General features: G+C 43.8%; 1 protein-coding gene across 1 annotated transcript in view; it reads left to right on the top strand.

The window, feature by feature from the left end:
• LOC137141567 (vasoactive intestinal polypeptide receptor-like) overlaps positions 1-26,489 on the top strand; it is a 161,392-nt gene that overhangs the window by 40,017 nt on the left and 94,886 nt on the right. The window contains exon 2 of the mRNA XM_067530506.1: positions 13,017-13,113. Coding sequence (XP_067386607.1) covers positions 13,017-13,113 — 97 coding nt within the window. The remainder of the gene's footprint in view (positions 1-13,016; positions 13,114-26,489) is intronic.

Raw genomic sequence — 26,489 nt, forward strand, 5'->3', positions numbered from 1 at the left:
ATTCTTGTGGCTTTTCTCTGAAACCTCCTCTTTATCAACATCCTTCTTAAACTGTGGGCACCAGACCGGGACACAGTATTCCTGCTGCAGTCGCACCAGTACCAAATACAGAGGTAAAATAACTCTACTTTTACTTGAGATTCCCCTGTTTATGCATCCCAGGATGGCAATAGCTCCTTTTGGCCACAGCAACACAAGATTTGAGCTTTCAGAAAGCCTTTATAAGGTACCTCGCCAAAGGCTCTTAAGCAAAGTAAGCTGTCATGGAATAAGAGGGAAAGTCTTTTCATGGATCAGTAACTGGCTAAAAATTAGGAAACAAAGGGTAGGAATAAATGGTCAGCTTTCACAGGGGAGAGACGTAAATAGCAGAGTCCTCCAAGGATCTGTTCTGGAACCAGTGCTGTTCCACATTCATAAATGAACTGGAAAACTGAATAAACAGTGAGGTGGGGAAGCTTGCAGACCATTCAGAATTACTCACGATACTTAAGTTCAAAGCGGACGCAAAGAGTTATAAAGGGATCTCACAAAAATGGGTGACTTGGGCAGCAAAATGGCAGATGAAATTCAATGTTGATGATAAATGCAAAGTAATTCATATTGGAAAACATAATCCCAACCATACATACAAAATGATGGGGTGTAACTTAGCTGTTACCGCTCAAGAAAGAGATCTTGGAGTCACTGTGGATAGTTCTCTGAAGTCATTTGCTCAATGTGCAGCAGCAGTCAAAAAAAAAAAAAAAAATCTAACCATGTTAGGAGCCATTAGGAAAGGGATAGGTAAGAAGACAGGAAAATATCATAATGCCTCTATATAAATCCATGGTACGCCCACACTTTGAATACTGCATGCCATTCTGGTTACCCCATCTCAAAAAAGGTATATTAGAATTGGAAAAAGTACAGAAAAGGGCAACAAAAATGTTTAGAGGCATGGAACAATTTCCATAGGAGGAGAGATTAAAAAGACTGGGACTGTTCAGCTGGGAAAGGAGACAACAGAACAGGGATATGATAGATGCCTATAACATCCTGAATGGTGTGGAGAAAATGAATAACGAAGTATTATTTATCACTTCACATGACCCAAGAACCAGGGGTCACTGCATGAAATTAATAGGCAGCCAGTGTAAAACAAAGAAAAGGAAGTACTTCACACATCGTTAACCTTTGGAACTCATTGCCAGGGGATGTTGTGAAGGTGAAAAATATAATTCGGCTCAAAAAAGAATTAGACGAGTTCATGGAGGATAGGTCTAGCAATGGCCATTAGTCAAGATGGTTAGGGATGCAACCCCATGCTCTGGGTGTCCCTGAACCTCAGTCTACCTGCAGCTGGGACTAGATGACAGGGGATGGATCACTTGATAATTGCCCTGATCTGTTCATTCCCTCTAAAGCATATGACTTTGGCCACTGTGAGAAGACAGAATATTGGGCTAGAAGGATCATTGGTCTGACCCAATATGGCCAGTCTTAGGTTCTTGTGCACACTGGGCACTTATGTTCAGCTGATTATCCACCATCATCCCATGCGTGGCACGTGACACCTGCCTTTGGGGAGGCTGGGCAGGGGGTGAGGGCCTATTATACCTGCCCCCTATGCATGACTCGCTCAAATCCTTTTCAGATTCACTATTCCCCAGGATAGAGTCTCTCAACCTCTAAGTATGGCTTACATTCTTTGTTCCCGGATGTACACATTTACATGCAGCCGTATTAAAACGCATATTGTTTGCTTGTCCCCAGTTTACCACGCAGTCCAGCCTGCTCTGAATCAATGACCTGGCCTTTTCATTATTTACCACTGCCCCAGTTTTTTGTCATCTGCACGCTTGGTCAGTGATTTTATGGTTTTTTTTTCCAGGTCACTGATAACAATTTTAAATAGCATAAGGCTTAGAGCCAAACCCTGAGGGTCCCACTGGAAACAGACATTGCTTGTGCTACAAAAGAAGTTGAATGGTGAAATACTTGCCCCATTGAAATCAATGGCAAAATTCCCTATTATTTTAATGGTGCCATGATTTCACCTGGTGTGTTTAGGCCAACCACAATTCCTGGAAATCTACAGTGCAGTCAGTGGCTGCTCTGATATTTAACACAGATGTGGGCCCCATGGGCAGTGCTGTTTCTAGCATGTGATGGTTCCATTTTGATCTGACATTCCATTGATATTTCCGCCGTGGCTTCCAACAGAGGTGGCTAGCATTCTGATGCAACACTGATCACTGGAGCGTTGCATGCTGGGACCTGGAGCCTTCGCAGGTTGATAGAAAGATGAAAGGGGTAGCAGCAGGCTGCTTCAAACTAGGTGTGGCCCTCAGGCGGCTAGCACATTGCTAGTGCCGCTTTCAGTGGGTTAAGCTCTATGCGTTCCTGGTCTAGGTTGGGGGTGCGTCACACTGTGTTATAAGCAATCCTGTATGTGTGAGGGTTTTAGGCTAGCGTTACAACCTTCTTAACCTCTAACTTTAAATTCTTCAGTCTCTGTCAACAGAGAATAGTGTAGCTCTAATGGAAAGTATTTTTATGAATAGATTTAAGCAGAGGTAACACACACACTAATCCCCCGCCTCCCACCAACTCACTGGAAAAATCAATGGGTTGGGGTTGATTCAGATGGTTTAAGATGTAGTTTGCTGCCATCTTCCAATACATTCATCCTTCCTAAAGCCTCCATTCTCATTCAGCCTATTAAATCCTGCTGGCAAGTCTCCTCCTTTCTCCTTGCTCATGGTTAACTTCTCCAATATATGCACTCTGCATTGTTTAGTTGAGGGGCTACACTATGAATTGGGTTGATTCATTAGTCTTTCAACTCGTGACTGAAGAGAAGAGCTGAATCCAGATCTCCCAAGTAAAACTGAAGTTAGTGTTCAGATTCTACAAGAGTTCTGTAAACCCTCTGGGTCAGATCCTGCCATCTAGTGAAACTGTTCACCTCTGAACAAAATCCATCATGCACTCTTAGACAGGGATCTCTCTGAGTGGAACCAGCATGTTTTTCCAGTCACGTAGCTATGTAGATTAAGTCAGTTTTGTTTTCTTAGAACGAAAGAAAGGAGATCAGGAAGAAATGAATCAACTGTACCTTATCTCTTGCCAACAGCTTTGTATATCTTGGCCTCTCTTTTGGAGTTAATCAAATCTTTTCAAATAATTTGAAGCTATTTCAAATTAGCTTCATTTATGGATTGTGCTGGACATGTGTTTGAATTTGGAAATGTTGTTTTTTTTTTAATGGTGAAAGGTGCAAATGGTCACAGTTTGGGCAACTTTTGCAGGTCATTGAAGTGGAAAATGTACAGTAAGGTCCTTGGCTTTTGTCACATGACACCATTAACATCTTTTGACAATAGCCAGCAGTGTTAAAGTATTGTCAGTAACTACCCTCTTGAGAGGCAGCATAATGAAGCTACTGGAGCACACGACTGGGATACTGGGCTCCAATCTCATCTTTGCTATTGACGTCTCGTGTAGCCTAGGGCAAATTGCAACATTTTCAGGGATCCACAAATGTTGGGAAGCTCCGCTTTTAGGTGCCTGACCTCAGACACTTTAGTCTGATTTTCAGAAAGTAATGAGCACTCACAACGCCCATTAAAGTTAATGGGAGCTGCCGGGGCTGAAGACCTCCTGAAAAGCAGGCCAAGATGTCTCAGGCTGGGCAACCAAAACAAGAGGGTACTTCTGAAGAAGCTGACTTCAGCCTTTGTCTGTTTCCTTATCTATGAAATGGGAATAATAATAATATTCATTTACCTACTTTAATTAAACCCCACAACCCTCCTGGAGTTAATGTTGTAGAGTGCTTTTTGTGCAAAATACTATACAGCTGCTAAGTAATAGTTGTAATAATGTAGGTCCTGATTCAAAACATAGTGAAGTCAATGGAAAGATACCCATGGGCTTAAATAGGTTTTTAGTCAGGCCTTAGTTACTCCTTAGCTTGAACAGTCACTCCAGGCATTGTAAGGGGACTGAAAAGCCAGCCATTCAGAATAGAGATGGGCCTGAATCCACGTGTCTGAATTGTGGATTCCTGGCTCCAAAGACCCCTGAACTTTGAGGCGCTTCAGAAGTGGATGTGAACGTCATGCCCGTTCCCTATTTCTGCAATGGACTGAACCAAAATCCTACATCCGAAATTCTTAGAGGAGGTTTAAGGAAATTCATATTCCCCAGCTCAAAGTTTGTTAAACAGACTATGGTAGTGAGGCTCAAAGGGCAAAGCAAAGTTATGTGAGAAACACATCCCCACTGGCACTCCTGATAGCTTCTTAGCTGCCCTCTAACATCTAAGGAAGAGCTAGCGTCTTAGGTCACGGGAAGAGGAGGCAGTGTGATCTAGTGGATAGGGCTTTGGACTGGGACCCAGGACTCCGCACTCCTCTTCTTCCTGGATGTGCCACCAAGTCCCTTCCCCTCACTGTACCTGTTTCCCCATCTGTAAAATAGGGATAATGTCTGTAGTACATCCCGGTTGTCTCTTGTTTGCCTCCACCTCGCAACTTAGGGGGATTTGTGTGCGTGCAAGTGAAGAATGAGGCACCACAATCACTCCACTTCCCCTCCTTTTGGTTCCTGACCGTTTTGCAGAACACTCTCTGTGCGAGTTTCCTTGACCTCCCAATTGAATGGGAGAGGATCAGGTTGAAATGAAGTCACATTCCTCAAAGCTGCAGGTCGATTTGGACAAGCTGCCGCTGTTCAACAAGTACTTAGACTAGCAGGAGAAGTGTCTGTTCTCTGTGTCAAAGGATAGGAGATCAGGTCTTTGTAATGGCTATCCTTTTTGGAAGGGCATAAAACACAATAGTTGGAGCAGGAGCCTGGGAATCAGGTCTCCTGGGTTCATTCCTGGATCTTGCTGTGTACCCTTGAGCAAGTCACAGAGGGCCAGACTACGCCCCCCCCCCCCCCTTACTGTAAGAGCTGTAGTATTGATGGAGTTTGTGCAGAGTAATATACTTGGTCAACATGGGTAAAGGTAATAGCAGAATATAGCCCTGTCTTTGTCTGCTAAAATTTGCTCTCCCATAATGTTGTAAATCTAGACTATCTTTGTTGATTTCAAGGAGGCCATTCAGGGTTTTAGATCCATCTGGAATTTGGTCCGCTGGGTCTCCACTTATCCCCATATTAGTGGTGTGTAATTAATACCGCCTTCTCAGGGTTGTTGTGAGGTTTAATTAGCTTACATGTGTAAAGCACTGTGAAATCCTTGGCTGAAGGGTGCTTCAGAAGGGCCAAATGTTAGCATTCATCATGATCATTCCGTTTGTACCTATTTTTGTCAAGACACCAAACGTTTTGGGGGCATCAGAATAGACTGTGCTCTTGTTGGTATGAGTCCTGGGCGCAAAGGGATAAATCATGGTGGAAGATATCGTCCTCTGGGAGACCATCCACTTGGATCCCTTCTTGTTCCTCTTGCCCAAAATAAAATGGGCTAATTCCTGCGTTAGTAGAGTAAAACTGAGCTTTTGAGTATGTTCATGAGCAAGGAATAATAAAGCAGTATGAACAGGCTGGAGTGAAAGCTAGGGCTGGATCCTTAGCTGATGTCGGTCAGCATCGCTCCATTGCACTATGCCAATATATAGCAGAGGAGAATCTGGTCCCTGGTTTCTAAGAGCCTGATCCAAAACCCACTGATGTCAATGGGCTTTGGATAGTGTCCTAATTTGGCACATGACTCCCAGAAGGTGATTACATTCTTTCATTCGTTACAGTTGTTAACTAGATTGATAGCAGAAGAATTCACTATGAAAACTTGCCCATTAAAATGGTGGATTCCCCCTCCACCCGCAAGAATCTGGAGAGATTTTGCCCTCTACATACAGAAATGGTTTGATTTTTGCATCCCTGCCCATCCTGGCTAATAGCCATTGATGGACCTATTCTCCATGAACTTAGCTAGTACTCTTTTGAACCCTGTTGTAGTCTTGGCCTTCACAACATCCTCTGGCAAAGAGTTCCACAAGTTGACTGTGCACTATGTGAAGAAATACTTCCTTTTGTTTGCTTTAAACCTGCTGCCTATTAATTTCATTTGGTGACCCCTAGATCTTGTGTTATGAGAAGGAGTAAATAACACTTTTTTGTTGACTTTCTCCACACTAGTCACAATTTTATAGACCTCTATTTTACATCCCCCCCCCCATAGTCCTCTCTTTCCAAGATGAAAAGTCCCAGTTTTATTAATCTCTCCTCATATGAAAGTTGTTCCATATCCCTAATCATTTTTGTTGCCCTTTACTGTGCCTTTTCCGGGCCTTTTCCAATTCCGGTATATCTTCTTTGAGATGGGATGACCAGATCTGCACACAGTACTGAAGATGTGGGCGTACCATGAATTTATACAGAGGCAATACGATATTTTCTGTTTTATTATCTATCCCTTTCCTAATAATTCGCAACATTCTGTTAGCTTTTTTGCCTGTCACTGCACATTGTGGATAGTTCTCTGAAAACATCCACTCAATCATTCCAACATCTTTCTTGAGTGATGACAGCTAATTTGGACCCCATCATTTTCTATGTACATTAGGATTATGTTTTCCAATGTGCATCACTTTGCATTTATCAACATTGAATTTTTCTGCTATTTTGTTGCCTAGTCACCCAGATTTGTGAGATCCCTTTGAAACTCTTAAGTCCAAAGTGGACTGCAATCTTGAGTAGTTTTCTATCATCTGCACATTTTGCCACCTTGCTGTTTACCCCTTTTTCCAGATCATTTATGAATATGTTGAACAGTACTGGTTCCAGTACAGACCCCTATGGGACACCTCTCCTTTCTGAAAACTGACCATTTATTCCTACCCTTTGTTTTTTGTCTTTTAACCAGTTATTGATCCAGGAGAGGACCTTCCCTCTTATCCCATGACAGCTTACTTTGCGTAATAGCCTTTGGTAAGGAACTTTGTCAAAAGCTTTCTGAAAATCTAAGTACACTATATCCACTAGACTACCTATGTCCACATGTTTATTGACGCCCTCAAAGAATTCTAGTAGATTGGTGAGGCATGATTTCCCTTTACAAAAGCCATGTTGATTCTTCCCCCAACAAATCATGTTCCTCTGTGTCTGATAATCCTGTTCTTTACTAATTCTGTTCTTTGAGCAGGGGGTTGGACTTGATGACCTCCTGAGGCCTCTTCCAACCTTAATCTTCTTTGATTCTATAGTCTCAACCAATTTGCCTGGTATTGAAGTTAGGTTTATTGGCTTCTAATTGGCAGAATCGCTTCTGGAATCTTTTTTTTTTTTTTTTTTAAATCGACCTCACATTAGCTATCCTCCAGTCATCTAGTACAGAAGCTGATTTAAATGATAGGTTACATACCACAGTTCTGCAATTTCACGTTTGAGTTCCTTCAGAACTCTTGAGTAGATACCATCTGGTCCTGGTGACATTTCTGTTTAATTTATCAGTTTGTTCCAAAACCACCTCTAGTGCCACCTCAATCTGGGGACAGTACCTCAGATTTGTCACCTAAAAAGAATGGCTCAGATTTGAGAATCTCCCTCACATCCTCTGCTGTGAAGACCAATGTCAAGAATTAATTTATTTTCTCCTTAATGACCTTATCTTCCTTGAGTGCTCCTTCAGTATCTCCATCGTCCAGAGGCCTCACTGGTTTTTAGCACATTTCCTGCTTCTGATGTACTTAAAAGGTTTTTTTGCTGTCACTTTTTGAGACTTTGGCTAGCTGTTTTTCACTCTTTTTTTTGGCCTTCTTAATTATATTTTTATATTTCACTTGCCAGAGTTTTATGCTCCTTTCTATGTTCCTAGGGTAGAATTTAACTTTTCCACTTTTTAAAGGATGATTTTTTTGCCTCTGTTTCTTTTACTTTGTTGTTTGGCCCCGGTGTCACTCGTTTGGTGGTGCTGTTTTTTTTAATAATTTAGTTTGGTTTATCTATGCCAATAAAAATGTGACATTTGAACTGTTCGGAGGCTGCTGCTGCTCTGGTTTTATTGCCTTTTAAGACAGTCTTTCAACTCTGTCATCATTTATATGAGGATCGCCCCTAGAAGATGTTTACTGAGAAAACAAGCAGACCAGCATTTGTGGGGTGTGGCTATAAACAGCCAAACAGGAGTGGGGGAGGAGAATGCAGGCTGATATTTCTAGTTTTTTCAGATTTGCTTTTCTTTTTCTTCCCTTCTTTAGCTGACCCCTGGCCACATCATTGCATGTCTCACTGGCTTCCCCAGACCATGACAGTCCTGTGGCTGTATTTAATTGCAAGCCCATGTACAAACAGTTTTTCTTGCCGCAAGCAGCTGCCTGCACAGTCCTCTGCTGACAGCTGATGGGACCCAAAGGGAAGGAATACCCTCATTACACAGAGGCATCATGAGATTATTTCGCATTGACTGACTGTACTGGAGCGAGAGCTGAATTGTGAACTACAAGAATTCATGTTTTAGAAAGATCCCCTCCGCCTTCCTGCCCAGAACCTTGCAGTGGCTGCAGGAGAAACAGTCAGCAATGAATCCGTCCCAGGTTTAACCTGAGCCCACACACTGGACAGGAGCGTTAGGCTATATGTCTACACAGGAGCTGGAAGGTATCATTTCCAGCTCCGGCAGATGCACCCCCCACTAGCTCTGATCAAGTTAGCGTGCTAAAAATAGCACGGGCACATATCCGTGCTGGATTTAGCCTTGGTCTTTGACAGCAAATCTAAGCCCTTGTCTACATTTCAAACCCGTGTCAGTAGAACTGCGCAGTTGTACTGACCGATCTCCCAGTGTAGACAGCACTGTGTGAATGGGAGGGCTTCTCCCACCAACATAGCTAGGTAGGTGGAGTACCTACGCCAATGGGAGACGCTCTCCCCTCGGCGTAGGTAGCCTCTTCACGAGCCCTTTGCGTAAACTAACTGGAGCTGGCTGAAAATTTTGTGACAAACCAAGCTGATCGCCCTGCTCCCCGGTTAGCCAACTCCCCATTTGGTGGCTTCCCTGGCTCCTCGGGCTCCCTGGTTTTGTGAAAGGTGACAGTGACCATCCTGGAGTCTGCTGGTTTGTCCACAGAGCAGTAACCTTTCCGGAAGCAATCCGTGTCCCATCATGCCATCCCACTGACCTGTTTCAAACCTCTTCCTGAGGGACTTTATCTAGGGGAGAAGATTGTTCAGCCTCCAAATTCACTGAAAGTTTCCCCCTGCCTGCCAGGGCTGTCAATTGTAGAAGTGCTGGCATTTGAGCTGTGAAGTTTATGGACGGGATGGTATGATGGGACAGCCTAATTTGGCAATTGACAGATCTCTGACTACTAGTAGTAAATATGCTGAATGGCCTGTGATGGGATGTTAGTTGGGGTGAGTTCTGAGTTACTGCAAAGAATTCTTTCCGGGTGTCTGTCTGGTGAGTCTTGCCCACATGCTCAGGGTTTTGCTGATTGACATATTTGAGATTAGGAAGGAAGTTTGCCACAGGGCAGATTGGCAAAGGCCCTTGGTTTTTTTGTCTTCCTCTGCAGCATGGGGCAGGGTCGCTTGCTTGTGGATATTCTCTGTACCTTAAAGTCTTTAAACCATGATTTGAGGACTTCAGTAACTCAGTCATTGGTATGAGGTCTATTACAGGAGGGGGTGCATGAGGTCAGACTAGATGATCATATTGGTACCTTCTGGCCTTGAAGTCTATGGGCTTGTCTACACTTACCTCGGAGATTCGGCGGCAGTTGACTGGAGTTGCTACGCAAAAAACTTGCGTAACTACCGTCAACTTCTCTGCTTTTGTTCTGTGCGCCGTCTTCACTGCACTGTGCTGACAGGAACCGTGTTTCCGTCAACACAGCGCTACACCACTTGAGAAGGTGGTCTTAACTCGATTTCTGGATCGACTGAGCGGGTCTTCACTGACCGCTCAGTCGATCCAGAGAAGTCAATCTGACAGCGGCGACTTTGCCGCCGTCAGTGAAGACATTAGCCTATGAGTCTGTAACTCCAGTTGATTGGGAAATAACCCAGTTCATTTTACCACCAAGCATTCATTACTTGGTAGCAACTTTCACTCGCAGATAACTTAACATGGAGTTCTGCTGCTGACAGAGATGAAAGGCTGAACATCCATTTACTAATCCCCTGCACCCTCTGGTACTTGCTGTAGTCTTGACTAACAGCCAAACCTGACATACAAGGTCAGTATTATTACTGTTGTTTTACATATAGGGGAGACTAAGCGAAAGACAGGGAAAATGCCTGAAGACAATGGGAATCTTTGTTGACCTCCGGGAGTATTGTATTGGGCCCTAAAGCCCAGATTTTTAAAAGTATTTAGGTATTGACAGTGCCTACATCTCATTTTCAAAAGGGAGTTTAAGCACTTAGGAGCTTAAGTCACATAGATTAAATCCCATTGACTATCAAAGTGCCTAAATCCCTTTTGGAAATGAGACTCATGGTTCCTAAATCAGTTAGGGAGGGGTTGCCTCACTGAGTGCAGCAGTGTCTAAATACCTTTAAAAATCTGGGTATAAGTGACTTGTTTAAGATCACACAACAACTCCGTGGCAGAGCTGGGAAAAAAAATCCTGAGCGCTTTATTTTCCACACCTGTGCATTAGCCACTAAACGTGCTTCATCTGCGTAGTGTTTGTGCTCTAGCTGCCCACTCAGAAAAGGATTGAAAAAGAGAGCATGTTTTAAAACCTCCCCTTTCTACATATTTACCTAATTGTGTCAATAGTCTGCTCTTCAGAATCCTAAATACATATTGACCGAAATTTTTCAAGAGGTAATGAAGTATTCATTCAAAAGGAAATATCGTGGCATGCTAGGTAAATATGCAATCCACCAATTTAGATAGGTATATCAATTTTCAATAAAGGAAAAGGAAAAACATGACAATTACTTACTATACTCTCTAGCTTGCAGGCAGCATAGGTTATTGTTAAAAAATCATTTTTCTCACATCATAAATGTACACAATGCTTTTAATAACTCTAATCAAGAGCTATTTTCTGCTCCAAAGAAATGATATGAATCGGGTATATCTGTACTATAGCAGCTACTGGCCATAGCTATGGCGCTGCAGTTACGCCACTGTGGCATAGTAGCACAGAAGCTTCCTACATCAACGGAAAGGTTTTTTCCCATCAATATAGTTAATCCGCCTCTCCAAAAAATTGTAGCTACGTTGACAGAAGAATTCTTTCATCAATTTAGTCGCATCTACACCAGGGATTAGGTCAACCTAACTATGGTGCTCAGGGGGTAAAATTTTTCACATCCATAAGCAATGTAGCCAGATCTGTCTAATTTTTAAGTGGAAGACCAAGGGCAAGTCTACGTGACAAATTTAAGTCAACCTCAGTTATGTCGACGTACAGCCACCACAGTAATTGAATCGGTTTTACACGTCCACACTACGCTTCTTGAGCCGGCGGAGCACGTCCTCGCCAGGAGCGCTTGCACCGGTTTAACTGCCAGTGTGGGATGTTGTGGGGTGGCTTCTGAAAGGCAGCAACAATCGATGTAAGCCACACAGTGCCTACACCGGCACTGTGTCAACCTAACTACATCAACCTACGCACCACGCCTCTCACGAGTCAGTCGGTGTACTGGGTGAATTACATCAGTGGGAGTGAAGTTTTAATGTAGATACGTACAGAGATAGGTCAACGTAAGCTTCCTCACATCAACGTCGTGTAGGCCGGGCCCAAGACTTACACAAGAGAGGACAATTAGAGCTCAGGTGAGGGATGATAAGGGGATTGATGATGAGAAAAAGGGACTTAACCTGAGAAGTGACTTGATTTATCCCAAAGAACTGCACTTACAAGTATCATTCGTATAATGCTGTTAGTTCAAAGAATTTATTTACTCGCTCCCCCAGTTTATAAAGTGCCCTGGAGAACAGTGATCTGGAAAAATAACTTTGCCAGTAGAGCCAGTAAACAGCATAAGACCATTTGACCCCTACATGTTTTCTTTATTTTTCCTCCAATAAAAATATTTGCTTTTAAAAAAAAACAAGTATTATTGGATCGTTAGGATTGTGAAATCAACTACTAAAAGGCTCTTCCCTCCTTCAATTCTCACCTTTTCTCCTTTTGCCTTGATAAAGCTAGGCAGCAGCTGGGCGTTGACTGCTGCTCATTAAACTTTCATGGTCCTCATCCTCTCCTCGTCACGCTGGGCTTTTCCCATCCTGTGTGATGTAGTCAATTGTTTTCTCTCAATGTAGATTGTATGCTCATTGGGACGGAGCTTTTCTTGTGTCATGTGTTTGCACAGCATCTTACACAATACGACCCTGATCACCGATTGAGGCTTGTAGATGTTGCAGCAATAAAAATAATAAAGTTAGGAATCAGAATGTGCTGGGAATGTTACCGTGTGTGTGTGTGTGTGTGTGTGTGTGTCCCCGTGTCCCCGTGTCCCCTATTCCTTTGTTAAATATAAACCTTCATGCAATATACTTAGCTATTACTGTATCTTATAAAATATACAGGACAAAGGGGGTCCGATTCTTTACCTTGTCCATTAGACCTATAATAATATAAATATAAAACAGTCCTCAATCTGTCAATCTGACCAAGTAAAAATGGCTGGAACCATTTTAACATTAGGATTTTTTTTTTAGTTGCTTAAGATCACAACTGTAATTCTGGGGAGATGGGGCAGTCAGTTGTCATTCACTAAGCAAGCGATGTAAATAGGGGGCAAGAGTCATGGAAGGGGTAGGCTCGGTGTGAATTTTTAGCCTCCCATCTGAAACTCTTCAATGCTGTTGTTGGTGTCAGGCCAGTCCAGCAGGGCTCTGAGGGTCCGTCTACACTGGAATCAAAGACCCCTGGCTGGTTGGGGTCAGCTGACTCAGGCTGGTGGGGCTAAAAATTGCTGTGTAGACATTGGGGCTCGGCCTGGAGCCCGCGCTCTGGGACTCTGGCCATGGGTCCATCGAGAATGGTTGGGCTGATAATTTACTGAAAATCAATCTCTCTCTCTCTCTCTCTCTCTCTCTGCCCTTTTTGTAGGCATCAAGCATGCCTCCCGAGTGCAGCATCATGCTGGCGATTGAACATGAGCGTGAGAAATGCCTGGAGCTCTCCAGCGTGGAGAATCAGACAGTAGGTAAGGGATGGATTTTTTTCAGACTCCACATGCAGAAACCTGGCCAGTGACATCCTAGCTGAAGCCCGTCCACTCACTGACTCCTTCTTGCAATATATCGTGCTCCGCTCTGGAGTCTGGAAGACCAAAAACTCTGAGTTCAACTTGACACGCACCTTCCAATTTTATGCTGGGCTGAGTTTTGGTAATTTGCTCCATCCTTTAGATTGCTCCGCCGCCCCACCTCTGCGGGAAGGGCAGATGCCGGAATACGATTCCTCCTCTTTTTTTTTTTTCAGTATCCACCCTGCATGGTGCGGGAGCGAACTGCCCCTGTGTTTCCCAGGGTTCAGAGACTGCCAGAACTGCTATGCCAAGTGACCCCCTGTGTAGCCATGCAACTTCCTGTATGCCCTGCACAATCTATTCCTGACTGTCCATAGATCAGCCCAGCCCAGAACTCCCAGACATAGTGAAATAGGCTGTTGCGTGGAGTTGGATTATAATGGCCTCGTGGAGTATCCGAGCAGTGTCCTTAAAGCAGCAGAAGTTAGTCAAGGATGTTTAACTTGCCCTCCTGGAGTGCCTCTCTCTTGAGTCACAGAACCTGTTCTCATGATTAAAGGAGGTTTAAGGAACAGCCACGTACATGCTCACAAAGGCAATGAACAATCAGATCATTGTGGAGGGGTGGGGTGTGGAAAGGAGCGTCCCTTGCATGGAATTCACTTCCCCCCCACCCCCTCTGGTGTCTGTCGGGGGCCATGAATTCACCAGAGTGTCAGTAATGTGCCATGCTCGCTGTGCTGAACGGCCTCCTTGCCCACCGTGGCTGCCAACCAAAACTCTGCTGTATCTACAGAAAACTCCTTTCTGTTTCTCTCTGTCTCCCGACGTTGCCCTTAGATAAACTGAAGAAGAATGCGGCATTCTGCACACTGATTTGCTACTTATAGAATAATATGCACATGCCAAAGTCATCCCTGGCGTTGCTCCATTGACTTCAGGGACGAATTTGGAGTCTGCTGACACCCATTTGGGTTTTCATTAATATTTGAGACATTACTGGACCACAACAAAGGGTAAAGTCCACACTGAGCATGGTACATGGACTACATTGCACCCCATTAATGTCCATAGTTATTAGCAAGTGTCTAAATGAATTCTGATTTTTTTTGTATGGTGCCGCATTAAGCTCTCGGCTTGAAATGAATCTATGTTTCTGCAGCGTCTTCAGCTGATTTCGTTCAGTGGGACAGCTTCTGAGATCATAGTGCATGTGCTGCATGTGGCATCGCTGGCTCCGCAGCTGTTTTGCATGAGTTCGGTGTGCAGCGGCTTTGTGCATGCATGGCTGTGCCATGTTTGTACGCCTGCTCACGGGGATCGCTGAGCAAATCACTGATTGGTTTTCCTTTTGCTGGCTGGTCTGAAAAATCGAAAAACGTTTTCGGGTCCGGTCAAACAAAACTTTTCGGGTATTTTTAATGAAAGCAAAGGAAAGGCAGGGCTAATGCTACCCGTGGGGCACCTCCCCCACCTTCGGTTCTGTGATTGTGGCACTGACCTGGGAGTTAAGGAAATGTTGGTTCAAGTCTGTATGGTAGAGCAGGGATTTGAACTTGGGTCTCCTGTGTTATAATTAAGAACCCTATAGGCTACTCTGAGGCAGGTGCAGGGAAGCTCCCCTCATTGAAGCTGTTCTACTTTGTAGCCACTGGGTCTGAAAGAGCAAGCAAGAGAATGCTTCTATAGTCTGGTAGCTAATGCCTCCCCCTGTGCCACTAAATATTTAAGCATGCAGCGTGTGCGTGTGCGTGCGTGTGCGTGTGTGTGTGTGTGTGGCTTATGTATACCTGTCAAGTGTCTTTACTCGTGTGTGTGCACATCAGGGTTCACATGCAGTGTGTGAGCACAGGTGGCAAAGAAAGCTACTCTCTGGTACTGGTGCTAAACTAGAGCATCTATTATGTAACTGAAAGCAGAATTGCAAAAACTGACTGTGTGTGGGAAAGAGAGAGCTCTGAAACAGCAGCCGCTGAGTATAACGGCACCTCCCCATATATTCAAATGATTACCATTTCAACTAGAGAAAGCTGCCCCCAAAAAATCCTAGCGCATAACATCTCTGTTAAACCTGTCGTGAGCTGACTTCTTAGCTAGCCGGATTCTGGCACACGGGAAAGGGAGACTGAAAAGAGAATAAGGCCCACTGCCGCCTATAATATAATGCTTTGATTTATGAGGGGGTTTGTGCGTTATCTATCTTCTGCACACGCTGCATCCTGTTGGCAGAAAGAAAATCCGCTGTGGTTAAACAACTAATTTATTATCCTTTCTAATTAAATGAGTGGAATTAAAAACACACACGATCAGTAGAAACTGGAAATAAGAGTGGATGGAGGTGCCATTATCAATGGTATTGATAAAAGGGGATTAATCTGTTTGACTCGTTGGATTAAGCCAGTGACAAATGATTAATCAAGAACACCCTGCAGTGGCACCTGTATTGATCACTACCTCTTACCTTTATATATACAAGTAGTTTTCCCACTAAGAAAAAATGATAGCTGCAGTAACACACCGCTGGCTTTGGACGGCCAGTCATTGTGCTGGAGGGGTTTGTATTGGTAGAATTAAAGTGATAGCTGTGTTTTCTGTTCAAATCCCACCACCTCTGTATTTTCAGTGCTGGTGATCTGTGCCTAATTATCAGTCCTGGCAGCAAAAGACCTCCAGGTTTCCAGAGAACAGGTACAGAATGGGCCAGAGCAGAACACTAGTGAGCCTCATTTCTGAGTGGAAAGACCACCCTAAAAACTGAGGGAGCAATTCAATTTCATGAAGGGTACATCTACACTGCAGTTGGAAGGTGTGACTGCAGCGCGTGTAGACATGCCTGAGAGATTTTCCGTGCACCTCTTAAAAAACAGTCCCCGCTTTATGAGGTTTCCCATGTTACACTTGCTCATCCTCTCTAGGAACTGATCAAAGCCAGCTCTGGGATGTAACACCTCTTGACTGCACTGCAGACATACCCCAGTATTCTTATCAGCAAGTTAAAGAAGTATGGGTTGGATGAATGGACTTTAAAATGGATAGAGAGCTGGCTAGATCATCGGGCTCAATGGGTAGTGATCAACAGCTCGATGTCTAGTTGGCAGCCGGTAACAAGCGGAGTGCCCCAGGGGTGCGTGCTGGGGCTGGTTTTGTTCAACATCTTCATTAATGATCTGGAGGATGGGGTGGATGGATTGCACACTCAGCAAGTTTGCAGATGACACTAAGCTAGGGGGAGTGGTAGATAGATACCCTGCAAGGTAGGGATAGGATACAGAGTGACTTAGATAAATTAGAGGATTAGGCCAAAAGAAATCTGATGAGGTTCAACAAGGACAAGTGCAGAGTCCTGCATTTAGGATGGAAGAATCCCATGCACTGCAACAGACTGGGGACTGATGAGCTAGGCAGCAGTTCTGCAGAAAAGGACCTGGGTGTTACAGTGGACAAGAAGCTGGATATGAGTCAATAGTGTGCCCTTATTGCTGAGAAGGCTTATGGCATATTGGGCTGCATTAGTAGGAGCATTGCCAGCAGATTGGGGGAAGTGGATTATTCCCCTTTATTCGGCATTGGTGAGGCCACATTTGGAGTATTGTGTCCAGTTTTGACCCCCTCCTCCCCCTCCCCCCCAAACTACAGAAAGGATGTGGACAAAGTGCAGAGTGCAGCGGAAGACGACAAAAATACTTGGGGGGCTGGAGCACATGACTTATGAGGAGAGGCTGAGGGAACTAGGCTTGTTTAGTCTGCAGAAGAGAAGAATGAGGGGGCATTTGATAGCAGCCTTTAACTACCTGAAGGAGGTACCTGGAGGATGGAGCTAGGCTGTTCTCAGTGGTGGCAGATGACAGAACAAGGAGCAATGGTCTCAAGTTGCAGTGGGGGAGGTCTAGGTTGGATATTAGGGAAAAGTTTTTCACCAGGAGGGTGGTGAAGCACTGCAATGGGTTACCTAGGGAGGTGGTGGAATCTCCAACCTTAGAGGTTTTTAAGGTGCAGCTTGACACAGCCCTGGCTGGGATGGTTTAGTTGGGGTTGGTCCTGCTTTGAGCAGGGGGTGGGACTAGATGACCTCCTGAGGGCCCTTCCAACCCTCATCATCTTTGATTCTATGAAGGCAGAGAGCAAAGATGCGTAGTGCTAATTGTGATTGTAACCTGTGGCATTATTGCCGTAAGTACTGATAAAAAGGAGTTATGCATAAGTGCCAAATGCACCATTGCGGAAGTACTTAGAAGTACCAGTGTGCTGTGGAAATATTATTTATGTATTTATGCAAAAGTACAAATATAAGCACAATTATTTTCAACTCCCTTATTCACTGCAATTGTGTGCTTCATATATGGACAACTACCCAAATAACATCAGCACATAGTGGAAGAGAAGAAAAAGAGCATCAATTAAATTTTATTCATATACCTAAATAATCGTGCATGAATGTAAATAAACATATCAATTTCCTTTCCATTTTGTGTGTGTGTGTGTGTGTGTGTGTGTGTGTGTGTGTGTACGTACACACAGATAGCATATCGTTCCATGAAATGATAATTTTTCTTCAATAGCAGCCTAATCTTGAACAGATCACCCTGAAGTTGGTTCCTTCTTGGCTAAAGGATTTGTCCAGCACTACTGAATAGTCTTTCCACAGGAGCAGCGCTTGGCAGAGTAGTATTAAATTAGATAAAAATCTTAGCACCTGCTGGACAGGGATGGATTTAGGGGCAGGTGACTCAGACCAGCGCCGGAGGGGGGCCAGGCTCTAGGTGCTGTTTTTTGTTAGCAACAAAAAAAAAAATGAACGTTTGAAGGAAAGTGTTTGTTTCAGGCATTCCGTATATGGATTCATTTTTCACTAACCTCCTAGAATGTTTTGGACCTCCGTAAAATCTCTGGCATGAGTAAAATACAGATTTACAGATCCTAGCGTGCAAATGTATTGTCTGACAGGGATAAATCATGCATGCAAATTGTGCATCGAAGTCGTGAAATGAGCTACAAATGCAATAGAAAATAAGGTATTCAGAAGTTTAACAAAAGGAGGGGGGTGCCGAAGATATTCTTCGCCTGGGATGATATTTGGTTTAGGGCCAGGCCGACAGCTGGATATGTTTTCAGTTGATCCAGTTCATGCAATGGATCACGGAGGAATTGCCTCCGAACAGTTCTTAAGTCTGAGTCTGATGCAGAGGCCCTCTGCTCATCCAAGCCATAGAAATTAGTGGCAACTTTGGATGTCGTAGCTTGATTTCTAGCCTTTGGTGTAGGGAGTGTTGGAGGGAGGTTTGTATCCAAGGCTGGCAATACCACTGAGGGTTGAGACTCCAGACTATGTGGCCCAGTGGCAAGAGTCAGTGGCTGCCTTGCCTAGCGACTTGAGTCTGCGGAAATGTCACCCAATGGCGAGGGTCAGTGGCCACCTTGCATGGTGGCTACAGTCAGTGGTAGCGTCATCTAATGGCCAGAGTCAGTGGCTGGGGGTAGGGGAACCCTGGCCCATCTTGCTCCACCAGGTTCCAACCCAGGATCCTTCAAAATAATGGTCCAGTTACATGTCCTAGGGACAGGTGTCCTTACACTTGTTCTCTGGGTCACTTCCTACCTCTGCTTCTGTTCCTCCATCTGTGCCACGTATCTGACTTGGGGTCTGCCTTGGTGTCCTCTCAGGTGGCTCTCTGGAGCATCTTCCCCTATCGGTAGAAGTTCATCATCCTCAGCCTTTGCGGTTGAAAGGCCTGTGGTGGCTTGACGATGAGTCCCAGTCCTGGATGCTTGGCGCCCCGGGGGCTTCTCTGCAGGAGGCTGCAGCATCCAACTGCTCTTCTGCTCGGTCGGCCTAGACTGCTCCCTTTTGAACTCTCCCTCCACTGGGAGCATGCCCAGCAGGGGCAGTGGGGCATGGCTTCCTGTGTCCAGAGCAAATCCTTAACACTTGCCTCATCAGTGTGGGGTTTGTACACCCCTCACAGGGTGTCACAACAAACCAGATCTTCTTTTTAAAAAAAAAAACAATGTTCCTCTGTAATCTTTATCTGATCCTGATTCTGCAGCCAGTGCAAATTAAAAAACGTGTGACACAGAAGCAACAATGAATGACTTTGCACTTTTGTTACCCATGGCTGCATCAGTGGTGAAAATATGCCCAACCTGTCTTCTAAATCCTTCCTTCAAATTACCTACCAAGTAAGAACTGTATTTTGGAGAACATGAGTTGTCTGGATTTTAGCACAAGAATAGTAGGGCAGAATCGCACCGCAGAAAGATTGTGTTCTCCTCGCCCTGAAGTTTGTCAAGTCCAGTAGCCAGTGGGGGACATCATCTCCCGGCACTAACCTAGAAATTCCAGCTCTGGGTTGGAGAATTTTGCTAGCTGGAGACGCTCCATCACCGTATTAATCCTATCACACATGCCGTAAATGCAGCAAAAGGAATCAAACGCTGAATTCCATCATGTAGAGGTAGGTTTGGAAAATGTTTTTCCAAGTGTGTCACTCTCAGTCTCAGGGCTTATTGCTTATGACGGAGCACTTAGCTGCCACCCTAATGAAAAAATATTTTTATAGAGCTCTTGATGAGAGCCCTAAAAACATCAACAGATGCTACCAAGTTCAGTATGTGCAAAAAACTAGTCATAGGAACATAAGAACGGCCATACTGGGTCAGACCAATGGTCCTTTCAGCCCGGTATCCTGACTTCCAACAGTGGCCAGTGTCAGATGCTTCAGAGGGAATGAACAGAACAGGACAATTTATTAAGTTATCCATTCGCTGTCTTCCAGTCTTGGCTTCCAACAGTCAGAGGTTCTGGGATTCCAAGAGCATGGGATTGGATCCTTGGCTACCTTGACTAATAGCCTTTGATGGATCTATCCATGTATTTATCTCTTTTTTTTTTTTTTTTTTAAATCCGGTTATATTTTTGTCCTTCACAACAATCCCAGCAACGAGTTCCAAAAGTTTGACTTTGCATTGTGAGAAAAAGTACTTCCTTTTGTTTGTTTTTAAACAGGCTGCCTATTAATTTCTTTGGGTGACCCCTGGTTCTTCTGTTATGAAGAGGAGTAAATTACACTTCCTTATTCACTTTCTTCGCACTATTCATGATTTTATAGACCTCTATCCCCCTTCCGTAATCTCTTTTCTAAGATGAACAGTCCCAGTCTTTATGAACTTTCCTCACATAGAAGTTGTTCCATATCCCTAATCATTTTAGTTGCCCTTCTCTGTATTTTTTCCAATTCTAAAATACCTATTTTGAAATGGGGTGACCAGAACCGCTCAGTTTAAGGTGTGGGGGTGGTGGGTGTACCATTTATATAGCGGCATTATGATATTTTCTGTCTTATTATTTATCCCCTTCCTAATGGCTCCTAACATTGTTAGTTGTTTTTGACTGCAGCTGCATATTGAGCAGATGTTTTCCGAGAACTAGCCACGATGTCTCCATGATCTTTCTTGAGTGATAACAGCCAATTTAGACCCCCATATATATAGTTGGATTATGTTTTCCAATGTGTTTATCAGCATTGAATTTCATCTGTCCAGTCACCCAGTTTTGTGAGATCCCTTTACTTATACCTCTTCGCAGTCAGCTTTGGACTTATGTGGTGACAAGTAAAATATACATGAACAGTCAGCAGTATTACTTGACAAAACTTCATCAGTATTCACATGGTTGTATGTATCCGAATGTGTCCATTTGTTTAATAGCATCATCCTCCACTTGCTTACTAGCATCGTCTTCCAGCACGCCAGATCCTGAAATCAGCTTGAAGGTTTAACAAAATTGCTATAATTGTCTTATGAGCACATGTGCTATTTTTGTTGAGTCCAGATCAAGCTAAGAGTGGACCTCAGTCAACAGAGAAGCAATCGTGTACAAATATGTTCCAACAAAGTGTCAGTACCCTAAGATTGCCGACTCTCTTGTTAGGTTAGCTGAGTCAATCCAGTGACAGGGAATAACCCATGTAGCTTCATGCTTGATGTCTCCACACGACTGCATTTGTGCAAACATAAGACACAGATGCCAATTTGTTTTTAATTCTTTCAAGAATTAAGTTGTGTTCTCCCACTAGTTTTTTAATCTTTCTGTAAATGTAACAGTGGACTTTACTTAATGCTATTATTCCCAAGGGTAAAAGCCACTCCTTTCAGCAATCAACATGGGCAGCATATCACTAACAAACCTGAGAATTCGTTTATCTATTTTTTTCTTTGGACACTTATCCTTCACAGTCATTACTGAAGAAAAATATCCAGTTAGGAGCCTTGTACTTTGACGCTGAGAGCAAGTCGTCACCAGCTCGTTTTCATCCAAAATCCTTCCTTTTTTGTGCTTTTATCTTCAAATCTTTTTCTCCATGGTTTCTCTATACAAACAAAATCTATTTTATTCAAAGCTACTGTGTATATATTCATTTTAAATTATTATTCTGATCAAATTCAAAAGCAAAACAAATGCTAAAGTTGTGTATAAAACGCTGTAAATACTGCTTGTCTGTGTCTTATTAATCAAATTATCATAAATATGGGATTTCTGGCCTTTTCTGGCCTACTAAACTACAATTTCAGGAAACATTAAACCAGCACTTGAAGTAATAATAGAAAGAAATAATAAATATGTCCAACTGAACTAGCAAAAAATGGAATGAACCATATTGAATTAATATGTCATTTACCTGCACGTTTGATATAATTGCGGGCGTCTTATGCTGTCTGCGAATTGCCGTGGTTGTTTACACAAACTGCTTCAGTGAGTAGCCCATCATCTTCAACAATCTCTGAGAAGCATCTTCTCACTACCATTGGCAACACTTTACTTTCAGACTCCATTACTGACTGAAGAGAGATCCCAGGATTAAGAAGCAAGAAGCTATTTACAATGCAACAGGAGATGAAGCAGGAAGTGCAATCAATGATCCAATGATTGTCCGTTGTGGCGCTAGGCTGAAGCACACCAAGCAATTGCTGCCGGCCCTGATTTCCCAACAGCCCCTTTCAGCATTGGAGCGTGGCCAGCCATGGGCAAGCCTTTCCTACCCCACCTTGCAGGTGACGCAGCTACGGGGCTTGTCCTCTCAATTCAGGACACTGAGAGACATGCGTCTGCTTGCTGTGCCTGCCCCCAGCACAGGGCATGTGCACTGACTCGCCCCTCTGCTGGACTGGGTTCTGCTGGGTGGGCTTTCTCCGCTGCAGTGACCAATCAGAAGTGTAGGGAGCAGGGCCGCCACCCTCACTAACTGGTGGGACAGTAAAGCTAACAAGACCTGGCAGCCAGAACAGTAGAGTCTGGGGCCAGCCAGCCTCCAGGACAGTCGGGAGGGAAGTGATTCTTTCAAAATACTATTTTGAAAAAGTGCTTGCAGATTTAAAAATATTTATGCTCAGGCCCCCTTGAGTTTGGGGTCCTGATACAATTGTCCTTCCTTTTGCCCCCTCTCATAAGCCCTGTTTATGCTCTAAGGACCTTTAAAATATACTTTAAATATTCTGCATGCAGTACTTGTATTTAAGTACTTAAATACTATTATGCAAAGTACTTCAAAATACTGAAGTATGAATGTATTTAAGTACATAGAAACACTGCCCCACGGTAGATTTCCCCTTTACTAACAGCTGAATTGAGACTCACCAATTCATTTCACATATGCTGCCAAACGGCCATCAGATGGTAATGGTTTTGGGTCACTACTGAACTGGGCTGGATTTGAACTTATGATGAGATGAAGGCTGCGTGGTCCGTTACTGGGGTTGCTGGACCAGCAAGTTCACTGAAAATGGATGGAATTGCAGAAATAACACAGTACCATGGATTTTGCTACGTGTTCCAGAAATTCGCTTTCTTTGCTTTTCGTTTAGATGATACTCCAGCTCTTTGGGTCCAGAAGAATGTCCCCAGTGCAATTTGTAGTTTTGCTTGATAATTCTGCTATCCCACCACTCATGCTGGGAAACCGCTGACTGTGCTTAATTTGTGGCCCGGCTTGCTAGGGCTGAACCCCATCACCTCTAGGCTTGGCAGTTCATAACCCCGGCACCTCTAGGCTTGCCACATCAGTTATGAAAGTTTAAAAAAAAATTGCTTGAGCCCCAGCACCTCTTTCATTACAAATCAAACACCGACAGCGGATGCACAAGTCTGGCCAGGCACAGCCCACTGCAGATTGCAGACTGCTACTGCAAAGGGCATGAGGCACGAAAAAGGGGATTTCTTTTTTTTCGCCAGCATCGAGAAGATGTGTAAAACCAAGTGCCACAGATACTCCCGCTCAGTTTGACAATCCCCAAGGAGCGTGGATAGCTCAGATAAGGAAAAGAATCCAAACTAGCCAAACCTTTCTCATGGCAGGAAACCCTCTTTGGCTGAAGACCTGTGATTTTTTTTTTTTTTTTTTTTTTAAATAAAAGGATTCTTTAAATTCATTTCACTGGACTTTTTTGCATTTCCTATGGGCTGCATTTATTTCTTTTTGCAGACACTGCTGGCCTGATTTTTCAGAGGTGCTGAGGTGTGCAGCGAGGTTAAAGCCATAAAGCTTGTGGTCCGCCCATTCCCAGAGAGGACCAGCAAGAGTAGTGCGAAAGACTTCTTAACGTGGGGAAATGCCTTGGTAGGAGGCTGCGTGCAGAACCTCTGCCTCGAACCACGCGCCCCGATTCTCATTTACCGTTAGGCTACTGCACCTCACTCTGGTGTAGTCAAGGAGGGCATGCTGAGGTGTAACCCACGCTATGCCCTTGTCACGCTGCCAGAACAGCATGAAGGGGCCTTAATGCTAGTGACAATCAAGCCCCACCGTGTTTGTACCTTTTATTATTTTCGTCTGATGCAACATTGAGCACCTGCAGCCCACACTCGCTAGACAAGAGCCAACAGGTGCTCTGAAAATTCAAGTCACTGATGTTTTCTGTCTCTTTATTTTTTCTCCCCCACACATCATTTAAAAGTCTCTTTGTTGGATATGAATAGAATAGGAAATGGACTTTTGGCCATGGATCCTGTTATCTCTTAGCCAAGGAGGAAACGCTGTTGGGTTCCCCTGAACGTGGGCCCATCCAGCTATTTGGTGATAAAGCCTTCTTTTTTGTAATGTTTGAGGTGTCAGGAGGCTTCCTGGTTTTCCTCCCTGGAGCTGAATTTCACTCTTTCAAAGTCACTGTTACTTGGCAGGCTTGATTATGATGCGACACACAAGATCTATGGCCTATTGATGAGGATCCAGTTGAGCTCTAGGTATTACCACCCACAGCATGAGTCACCCGACTGTTTACGGCCGTAATGTGCCATCACAGACACCTTTTAATCCTGCCAGTTTATTTATAGGTCAGTCTCTGGCTGCAGAAAGCGGTTCATGTGCCGCTATGGCACTCTGGCGTTGGGTTCTGATGATGAATGGGAAGACAGGAGATGCAAAGGCTGCAGTGTTCTCGATCCACGGGGAAGGCTTACTGGTGCTTTGTGTGCTGGTGACACCTGTGCATTAGGAGTTTGGCTGAGACCAGCTCACAGCACAAAAGCTACTCCAGGTGATGTTGGCCTGCTGTCGTTTCCTCTGGGAAATGCTTTGGTTAGCTTTTTGTCAAGACAAATAATAATCCATGTTGTTGCTGTTGTTTAATACAAGCCCAAATGTTCACGGAAAATGGCTCCCTATGTTAATTGTCCAACATCGACTCTTGTTATTAAGAGAGATTGCCTATCCAGTATCCTTTTGATTTCTCAAGGCATCACTTCAAAACCATTTTTCATCATTTTAGAAATCCCTTCATAGAATCATAGAATATTCGAGTTGGAAGGGACCTCAGGAGGTCATCTAGTCCAACCCCCTGCTCAAAGCAGGACTAACCTTCAGGAGGTTAAGAATGAAAGCTGTGACCCCATACTGATTCACCATCTGCCCTTCAATTCCAGGTATCAGAGATTCATAGAAATGGCAGACTGGAAGAGACCTTGAGAAATCATCACGTCCAGCTCCATGCGCTAAGGCAACACCAAGTAAACCTGGACCATCTCTGCCAGGTGTTTGTCCAACCTGTTCTTAAAAACCTCTACTGGTGGGGATTCCACAACCTCCCTTGGACGCCTATTCTAGAGCTGAACTACCCTTGTAGTGAAAACCTTTTTCCTTACATCTAACCTAAATCTCCCTTGCTGAAGATTAAGACCATTACGTCTTGTCCTACCAGTGGACATAGAGAACAATTGATCTCCATCCTCTTTATAACAGCCCTTAACATATTTGAAGACTGTTAACAAGTTCCCCCTCAGTCTCCTTTTCTCAAGACTAAACATGCCTAATTTTTTTTCAATCTTCCCTCACAAGTCATATTTTCTAAACATTTTATCATTTTTGTTGGTCTCCTCCAGACTCTGTCCAGTTTGGCCCCAGCTTTCAGAAAGTGTGGTGCCCACAACTGGACTCACTTACCTCAACAGGCCTCAACAGTTATCTACCATGTCTTACATATAACACTCCTGTTGATGCATCCCAGAATATTAGCATTGTTAGCAACTGCACCACATTGTTGACTCTCATTCAATTTGTGATCCATTATAGCCCCCCAAATCCTTTTCAGTAGTACACCACCTAGCCAGTTATTCCCCATTTTCTGTTTTTGCATTTGATTTTTTCCTTCCTAATTGAAGTATTTAGCGCTTGTCTTTATTGACTTTCATCTTGTTGAATTCAGGTCAATTCTCCAGTTTTGTCAATGTTGTTTTGAATTCTAATCCTGTCCTCCAAAGTGTGCAACCCCTCCCAGCTTGTTGTCATATGCAAATTTTATAAGCAGATTCTCCATCCACTCTATTATCCGAGTCATTAATGGAAATATTGAACAGTACTGGACCCAGTACTGACCCCTGTAGGACTCCATGAGATATGCCCTTGAAGTCTGATAGCATACTCCTTGAGTATGGTCTTTCAATCAGCTGTGCACCTACCTAATAGTAATTCCATCTAGGTCGCGTTTCTCCAATTTGCTAATAAGAATGTCAAGTGGTACTGTGTCAAAAGCCTTACTAGAATCAAGATATATCACATCTGTTGCTTCCCCTATCCACTAGGCCAGTTACATGTCAAAGAAGAAAATTAGGTTGCTTTGGCATGATTTGTTGTTGACAAATCCATGCAGGCTGTTCCTTATTATCCTATAGGTGCTTACAAATTGATTGTTCAATAATTTGTTCCAGTATCTTTCCAAGTATTGAAGGTATCAGGCTGATTGGTCTATAATTCCCCAGGTCCTCTTTTTGTACCCCTTTTAAAGACATGGAGAAAATTGATCACCATTCTCTTTATAACATGAGAACAGCCATGCTGGGTCAGACC

This window comes from Emydura macquarii, unplaced genomic scaffold (assembly GCF_026122565.2).
Source record: "Emydura macquarii macquarii isolate MOO-44397 ecotype Brisbane River unplaced genomic scaffold, CSIRO-AGI_Emac_v2 contig_3080, whole genome shotgun sequence".
NCBI classification, from domain to species: Eukaryota; Metazoa; Chordata; order Testudines; family Chelidae; genus Emydura; species Emydura macquarii.